The 9028-nt window shown below is 33.2% G+C and overlaps 1 protein-coding gene across 2 annotated transcripts in view; it reads right to left on the reverse strand.

The window, feature by feature from the left end:
* LOC107673809 (rap1 GTPase-activating protein 2-like) overlaps positions 1 to 9028 on the reverse strand; it is a 55847-nt gene that overhangs the window by 32842 nt on the left and 13977 nt on the right. The window contains exon 1 of one of the 2 annotated variants that reach the window (XM_016467603.1): positions 4357 to 4532. The exons of the other annotated variant lie outside the window; for it this stretch is intronic. Within the exon in view, the coding sequence (XP_016323089.1) occupies positions 4357 to 4373 (17 nt within the window). The 5' untranslated portion in view covers positions 4374 to 4532. Of the gene's footprint in view, positions 1 to 4356; positions 4533 to 9028 lie in introns of those variants that run through there. 2 annotated transcript variants of the gene reach the window in all.

A 9028-nucleotide genomic window follows, 5' to 3' on the forward strand; every position in this document is an offset into this window, starting at 1 on the left:
ATAAAACACACCTTAGTATCGATATTTTTTGTTTGAGTATCGATACTTTCGATACTCGCGTCAGTATCGATATAGCGATACTTTGGATCGATACGCCCATCCCTAATGAAAACCCATTATAAACGAGGCATTCGTTGCATTCAGTGGGGACATAATTATGGATTATAATGACTTATACTGTCTTTTTTCACAGTTGTCATGAAGGGCAAAATTAGCAATATAGACTAAAATAATTTTTTGAACCAGGCTGTAAACATGTTTTTTTCTGCTGTAAAGTTGGGCATTTTAACATGGGGAGTCTATGGGATTGACTCCCTTTTGCAGCCAGCCTCTAAAAAATTACAGTTTAAGTCACTTCCTTGTTGGCTTCACGAGAGAGAGGGGGAGGTTGCCGCTTGGTTAGAACGAGCTGTTTTAGGTATGCGTGGTTGACTCTTAACTTTTATAAAGAATATCTCTTTGGATTTGAGACTTTAGTCTTTGCAACTTTACAGATCTTCTTTATGCACCAAGAGCTTGTAACACTCCAAAGAGAAAGGAAAAATTGAAATCGCATCATATGACCCCTTTAAGAACTACATTTGATTTTTATTGACTGAACGCAAGCACTTATTGCGATAGAAAACACTGTAACGGTTTGCACTGATTAAGAAATATTTTTGTTTGCTTGGGTGGTAATATTAGGCCTAACATATTAATAGGGAAGGGGGGCCCAAAAATTAGTTTTGCCTATGTCACAAAAAGAGGTAAATCCGGCCCTGAATGCAGGCATTCCCAAACTTTGTCATCTAAACATCTTTCACCTAACATATCTACCTGAAGTACCTTGAGATTCTAAAATAAATATTTTAATAATTAAGCAAATATTGTTTTAGTAAGTGTTTTATTTTGATTGATGTTATTCTAAAATGACTTATTTTAATTTTACACGTTTATAATTTAATTATTAGCTTTTCATTAAATTGCAGTTTCTTTATGAACCCCAGTTTGGGAAACCTTGACGTAATACAATGTTTAATGCACTTCATGTTATTAATTACAATGAATGGAATGTATTTTTTTACTCTTTGTATTTTTATATCAATATGGTACAAGATTATCCTATTTAAATCAATGTGATAAACAACTTGGGTCAAAAGTAATCTAAAAGTAATCAAAAAGTAGCCTGATTACATTACCTAAAATGTGTCATGTAATGGATTATGTTAATACAATTTTTGTCATGTCATTTGGAAGTAGTAACTACAATTTCTAAGTAATCTACCCAGCGCTGCTGCTGAGTTAAGTGCAGTCCCTCTACTTGAATGCTGAAAAAAACTTTGCCAATGTGTCTCCACCAGGCCATCCAAGATGTCGATGAATTTGCTTCTTAATCGGAACAGATTTGGAGAAATTTAGCATTACATCACTTGCTCACCAATGGATCCTCTGAAGTGAATGGGTGCCGTCAGAATGAAAAATCAGCTGATAAAAATATCAGAGTAATCAACAAGTAATCCACATGATTACAAACATGCAGCTTTTCACTTTGTAAATTGTTTATTTATGGACTGGATTTGCCTGGATTACTTGTTGAGTAAACTGTCAGCAAATTTTCATTTTTGGGTGAACTATTCCATTAAAAACAAAACAGTCTACAGTCACATACAAGTAGCTATAAGTGGCATTAGTTTGCACGTTAAATCCAGTTTAGAAGCTTAATCGATGATAAGGACACTGCTATAAACCAGTGTGAATTTCTAAACGGGTCCAAGTTGATGAAGCTAGCTAGTTAAGAAGCCTAATGGACCAGCATCTAAAACAAAGCATAAGCTGACCAGTCACGGTGGTCTTTTTAGCAGAGCAGGGCTCAGTTTGTGATTAGACTAATTGCTTTTCTTTTATAACACAGTTTTGTAACATGACAATGAAATTTCTCAGCAGGAGCTGTTATTACGACTGTTGCTGTCTTTAGCCTAACTGCCTCTAGCAGAAATGAGCTTCAATCTTAATAGGGCCATGTGAAACTGAGGTGTAGAGGGAATAAAACTTAACTAGATCACAATCACACACACACAATGTTTATACATGCTTGCGAACATACAGGCATAATAGTGGATGAGTTTTTAATGTTAAAAATGCAATATGAAACAAATCCTAACAATCCTATCACTACAAAATCAAGTTCTTGTCTCAGGTTATAAGCGGTGCAGTTGTGTTTTGTTTTTTTTTCACTATGAGAGGATCTCAATCTTCCAGCTATGCATTTATTTTTCATCAGACGAGCACGACTCCTGTAGGGCATGATGGAGAGATGGACAGACAGAGAAAGGAAGAGGACGAATGAGCAGTGATGTGGAAGAGGCTCTGTCTACTGAAGACCAGCAGTCAAACAATGAATAAAGTGTCAAGTGCACTAAAAGTGAGGATGAACTCAGGTTGAATACCAGCGGCTCAGTGAACACACTTAAAGTAGAGAACAGACTAAAGTAGAAAAAATTGTATAATTTTCTAAGAAGCTTGTATGTTTTTGAAATTAATACATTTATATTGCAGCCTAATATTTAGCTATTCCTGGTTATATCTTTAATAAATTATATTAGTTTAATGAATAGTTCAGCCAGGAATCTCTACACATGCTCTAATTGGTTCATTCAATTATATGTTCCCAGTCAATCGGATTCACATACTCATTACCATTTTCCTATATAACCAGGACGTATTCAAAAAATGGCATGTCCGCGAGTATGCGTGTCCTCATATTAGCCCACCGCCTCCCCAGCACCACCTGCTTAGATCTGCTACAGGGGATCTTCCTCTCTCTAGCAGCAGCAGCATGTTTCTGCAGCAGCGTAGCATATCTGATCTGCCAACACCAAACCTATGCACATTCTATTAACATTAATAAAGATTTTACAATCCTTTCCTTTGCAGTTGTCATGACTGCAGTTAATTAAAATGCACAATCAACTTCAACTTTAAAACATATACCTAGTAACATTATATAATATGTCATACTTTGAAAGGTATAAGGAATAGTTCACCCAAAAATGAAAATTCAAACCTGTTTGGGTTGACAGTAGTCACTCACTTCCATAGTATGGAAAAAAAATACTATGGAAGTCAATGGCTATCGTTAACTCTTTGGTTATCAACATTCTTCAAAATATCTTCTTTTGTGTTCAACAGAAGAAAGAAATTCATACAGATGATGTAATAACATACAGGGGGAGTAAATGATAACAGAATTTTAATTTTTGGGTGAACTATTACTGTACGTGTAATTTCTTTCTTTTTTTGTAAAGAATCACTTTAGCTTAGTATTTTAAAGGAATTTAAGGAATTATACTGTGTATTAATTATATTATTAATAGCCTATCTATATGATGCTATATAGAGATATAGCCTAGATAATAAATATATAGAAAAGTAATAGAAAAAAAGGAAAAAGCTAATATTTTAGGGAAAACACTGGGGGAAAACACAAAATAGTGTAATTATAAATATAATTATATTAAATATTATTATAAATATAATAATAGTATAATTATAAATATTATATTAAATGTAAATTACATTTTTATATTAACATATTAATATTACAAATATATATTTTTATTACTATTTTCTGATTTATTTTCCAGCGTTGTCCTAAGAATATTTCTATTTCACTTTTTTTATTATTGTTAAATAAAAATAATATTATAAATAAAAAGATAATAAAGCGTATAAGTATATAAAAATAGCAAAGAAATAATGAATCTGCATTACTAAAAACTGCATTCACAAATGTATGCCGTCTAAAAACTACACCCTCAAAATCAAGAGGAACATGCTACATTGTCTATTCCCCAAGGCTAGGGTGAGGAAGCTGTTCCCGGATTGGATTTGCAGAGAAAGGAGGGAGAACCAGAACATGTGACAAGCTTTACGGTGAGTAACGGATTATACTTTCAGTACTGCAAACTGAGCTGAATGACACCCAAAGAAACACCAGCAGCACTGAGCCACTTACTCTTAAACTGTCAGCTTATGTAATACTTCTATAATCCGTTGAAATTGACTTGCATTGAATACTTCCTCCCCTCCTCTTGTGCAATCAAAGCGAAGCCACACCACACCGTAGAAACATCACCTATACAGTGCTTTACATTGACAATCACAATCTGAATGTACCACCTGACACATACAGCGCAAAACATGAGTTTGCTCCCATGCAAAAAATATGAGAAACACTCCTTTTATGCATTATGCTTCAGTAAGAACTACTAAGAAACACCATATGGAAACTTCATTTTATGCATTTCCGCTACAAGCATCAAAATCCATCACAATCATGAAGATTTTAAATTAAAGTCAACGGGGAGCTGAACTCACCAGAGTCTCCGAGGCATTTTGAAGGTAACGTGCAGGTCTCTTCTAGTTAATGAGTCTCCAGTTCTCACCAACAGTTGAAATAATAGTCAGAACGAGAAGCAAACACTGGCTACTGATTGCACAACCGTACTCTTAGGGTTTAGATGCTCCGCAAGTATAAAGCATTACACGTTATCATGAGCGAGAGAGAGAAAGAGAGAACGAGATAGAGGTGGGGAGGGGGGTTTGAAATCCTCCCAGACACCCTAGTAGCCCTGTCTGCTTTGTTCACTCATTTTGATTATGTGCCGCACACACACACAGATATGTAAGCAGGTTTGGGGAAGAAGCAATAAATGGACTGATGCAACATACATTACACAAACCACCGTGAGCTTCTGAATAAGTCATAGACATCAAAGGTTGAATACTTTAATATTTAATATGCGACTCGAGACAATAAATCATGAGCAAAACTAACATCAAGACACACAGACACAATAAACCCACATTGCTACACCAAAACCTTCTATCAGACAGCAGATCTGGCATGTCTGTCATGCACGTCAAGCGGTCTCAGACTTACTTCATGTGTCAAATACACTTACGGGTGTCTGTATTAATGTAACATGACTGACAGGCATGTCAACACAAAGGTTCAAAAATAGGAAAAGAGAGCATTTCAACATTGAAAAAATGAAACAGTTTATCTTAGTCTTATATAATGTAATTAAAGAATTGCCTACCTTTATGATGCATAATATATACATAATTGAAAGAAAGAAAAAAAAGGAAATATTTTGGGGACAACACTGGAAAAAAATAAATTATTATAAAAACAATAAATAGAAATGATGATGATGATAATAATAACAATTGTATTGCTTAATTATATTATTATTTATCAAAAATATGTCCCTTTTTATGGCCTTTTGTATATTTACATATTATTTATTTACAATAATAATAATAATGACAACAACAACAAAAATTATTACTATTATTATTTTTTTCAATTATTATTATTATTATTATTTTTATCCAAAACTGTCTTTTTATGCCTTTTTATGATTTTTATTCACTGTAATATAGTACAATAATAATAAAAAAAAAATACTATGGAAGTCAATGGCTATCGTTAACTCTTTGGTTATCAACATTCTTCAAAATATCTTCTTTTGTGTTCAACAGAAGAAAGAAATTCATACAGATGATGTAATAACATACAGGGGGAGTAAATGATAACAGAATTTTAATTTTTGGGTGAACTATTACTGTACGTGTAATTTCTTTCTTTTTTTGTAAAGAATCACTTTAGCTTAGTATTTTAAAGGAATTTAAGGAATTATACTGTGTATTAATTATATTATTAATAGCCTATCTATATGATGCTATATAGAGATATAGCCTAGATAATAAATATATAGAAAAGTAATAGAAAAAAAGGAAAAAGCTAATATTTTAGGGAAAACACTGGGGGAAAACACAAAATAGTGTAATTATAAATATAATTATATTAAATATTATTATAAATATAATAATAGTATAATTATAAATATTATATTAAATGTAAATTACATTTTTATATTAACATATTAATATTACAAATATATATTTTTATTACTATTTTCTGATTTATTTTCCAGCGTTGTCCTAAGAATATTTCTATTTCACTTTTTTTATTATTGTTAAATAAAAATAATATTATAAATAAAAAGATAATAAAGCGTATAAGTATATAAAAATAGCAAAGAAATAATGAATCTGCATTACTAAAAACTGCATTCACAAATGTATGCCGTCTAAAAACTACACCCTCAAAATCAAGAGGAACATGCTACATTGTCTATTCCCCAAGGCTAGGGTGAGGAAGCTGTTCCCGGATTGGATTTGCAGAGAAAGGAGGGAGAACCAGAACATGTGACAAGCTTTACGGTGAGTAACGGATTATACTTTCAGTACTGCAAACTGAGCTGAATGACACCCAAAGAAACACCAGCAGCACTGAGCCACTTACTCTTAAACTGTCAGCTTATGTAATACTTCTATAATCCGTTGAAATTGACTTGCATTGAATACTTCCTCCCCTCCTCTTGTGCAATCAAAGCGAAGCCACACCACACCGTAGAAACATCACCTATACAGTGCTTTACATTGACAATCACAATCTGAATGTACCACCTGACACATACAGCGCAAAACATGAGTTTGCTCCCATGCAAAAAATATGAGAAACACTCCTTTTATGCATTATGCTTCAGTAAGAACTACTAAGAAACACCATATGGAAACTTCATTTTATGCATTTCCGCTACAAGCATCAAAATCCATCACAATCATGAAGATTTTAAATTAAAGTCAACGGGGAGCTGAACTCACCAGAGTCTCCGAGGCATTTTGAAGGTAACGTGCAGGTCTCTTCTAGTTAATGAGTCTCCAGTTCTCACCAACAGTTGAAATAATAGTCAGAACGAGAAGCAAACACTGGCTACTGATTGCACAACCGTACTCTTAGGGTTTAGATGCTCCGCAAGTATAAAGCATTACACGTTATCATGAGCGAGAGAGAGAAAGAGAGAACGAGATAGAGGTGGGGAGGGGGGTTTGAAATCCTCCCAGACACCCTAGTAGCCCTGTCTGCTTTGTTCACTCATTTTGATTATGTGCCGCACACACACACAGATATGTAAGCAGGTTTGGGGAAGAAGCAATAAATGGACTGATGCAACATACATTACACAAACCACCGTGAGCTTCTGAATAAGTCATAGACATCAAAGGTTGAATACTTTAATATTTAATATGCGACTCGAGACAATAAATCATGAGCAAAACTAACATCAAGACACACAGACACAATAAACCCACATTGCTACACCAAAACCTTCTATCAGACAGCAGATCTGGCATGTCTGTCATGCACGTCAAGCGGTCTCAGACTTACTTCATGTGTCAAATACACTTACGGGTGTCTGTATTAATGTAACATGACTGACAGGCATGTCAACACAAAGGTTCAAAAATAGGAAAAGAGAGCATTTCAACATTGAAAAAATGAAACAGTTTATCTTAGTCTTATATAATGTAATTAAAGAATTGCCTACCTTTATGATGCATAATATATACATAATTGAAAGAAAGAAAAAAAAGGAAATATTTTGGGGACAACACTGGAAAAAAATAAATTATTATAAAAACAATAAATAGAAATGATGATGATGATAATAATAACAATTGTATTGCTTAATTATATTATTATTTATCAAAAATATGTCCCTTTTTATGGCCTTTTGTATATTTACATATTATTTATTTACAATAATAATAATAATGACAACAACAACAAAAATTATTACTATTATTATTTTTTTCAATTATTATTATTATTATTATTTTTATCCAAAACTGTCTTTTTATGCCTTTTTATGATTTTTATTCACTGTAATATAGTACAATAATAATAATAATAATAATTGTTATTATTATTTTTGTAAGTAAAAATAATAAATAGAAATAATGATGATGATAATGGTGATGATAATAATAACAATAACAATGATAGTTTAATTATATTATTATTTATCTGAAAATATGTCCTTTTTATGTTCTTTTGTATATTTACATATTTTTATTTACTACAACAACAACAATGATAATAAGAATAAGAATAATAATAATTATTATATTTATCCAAAATTGTCTTTTTCATTTCCTTTTTGTATTTTATATTCAATGCATTATAGTAAAAAATAAATAAATAAACAATAATAATAATAATTATTATTATTATTGTTGTAAATACAAATTAAAACACACAAAGGAGTAAACAAATACAAAAAAGTTGCTCATTAAAAATTGTATTCTCAAAACGCATGCCATCAGAACAATACAACATGACTGACAGACCTGTCAGCATGGAGGTTCAAAAATACACATCTATTATCCCTTTAAGACATACTTAAGGTGGTAAAAGCAACACTCTAATTATATTGACACTGCATGTGACCTTCACATGTTGCCACACGTTACAATTCACTTGTCTATGTTGCTGCAAATCGAAGCAAATGTAGCAAACGGCTTGTAAATAACTAGCTGATATCACACTCTGTTTAAGACCCATAAAACAACGCCTCAGCAAACAAGTCCTGTTTGGGTCTGTTTACTCGTGGCTGTGGTGTTTTGTGTCGGTTTTTCAACAGAATGCAATACATACTGGTTTTCTTGTTAGCTTAGCGTGCTTTAATGCCACTTGCATACATGTAAACACAAACAGGCTAATGCATGTGGTCTGCGTTGCATAAGCACAAACTTCCCCGTCTTGCCAGGTTTGATGTGTGAAACATATGTGCGGGTTTGCAAAGGCGCGAGCTCATCCACACCCTTCTAAGCAGGGCTGAACAGTGGGGGATTGGTTAGATGTGGAGATCCCACCTGCTACCCCTCCACCTGGTTGCTAGCATGATTGTAAACAAAAATGTCTGAACTGGGTCTCAAAGTCATCAGCATCGCTGAAAAACCAGAATATGACAGAAAAGAAAACCATACCATGTTTTCAGTGGTGGGATTCTCATGTACAAGGTCCCTTAAATAGCTTCCTAAAAGACTGCAATCAACCACTTTCACTGGAAACAGGGTTGCCCAAAAAACCGCCCAATTGCTATTCAAAACTAGCCCAATCGCGTTTGGGGGGGGG

The sequence above is a fragment of the Sinocyclocheilus anshuiensis genome, unplaced genomic scaffold (assembly GCF_001515605.1).
Source record: "Sinocyclocheilus anshuiensis isolate Anshui unplaced genomic scaffold, SAMN03320099.WGS_v1.1 scaffold700, whole genome shotgun sequence".
NCBI lineage: Eukaryota > Metazoa > Chordata > Actinopteri > Cypriniformes > Cyprinidae > Sinocyclocheilus > Sinocyclocheilus anshuiensis.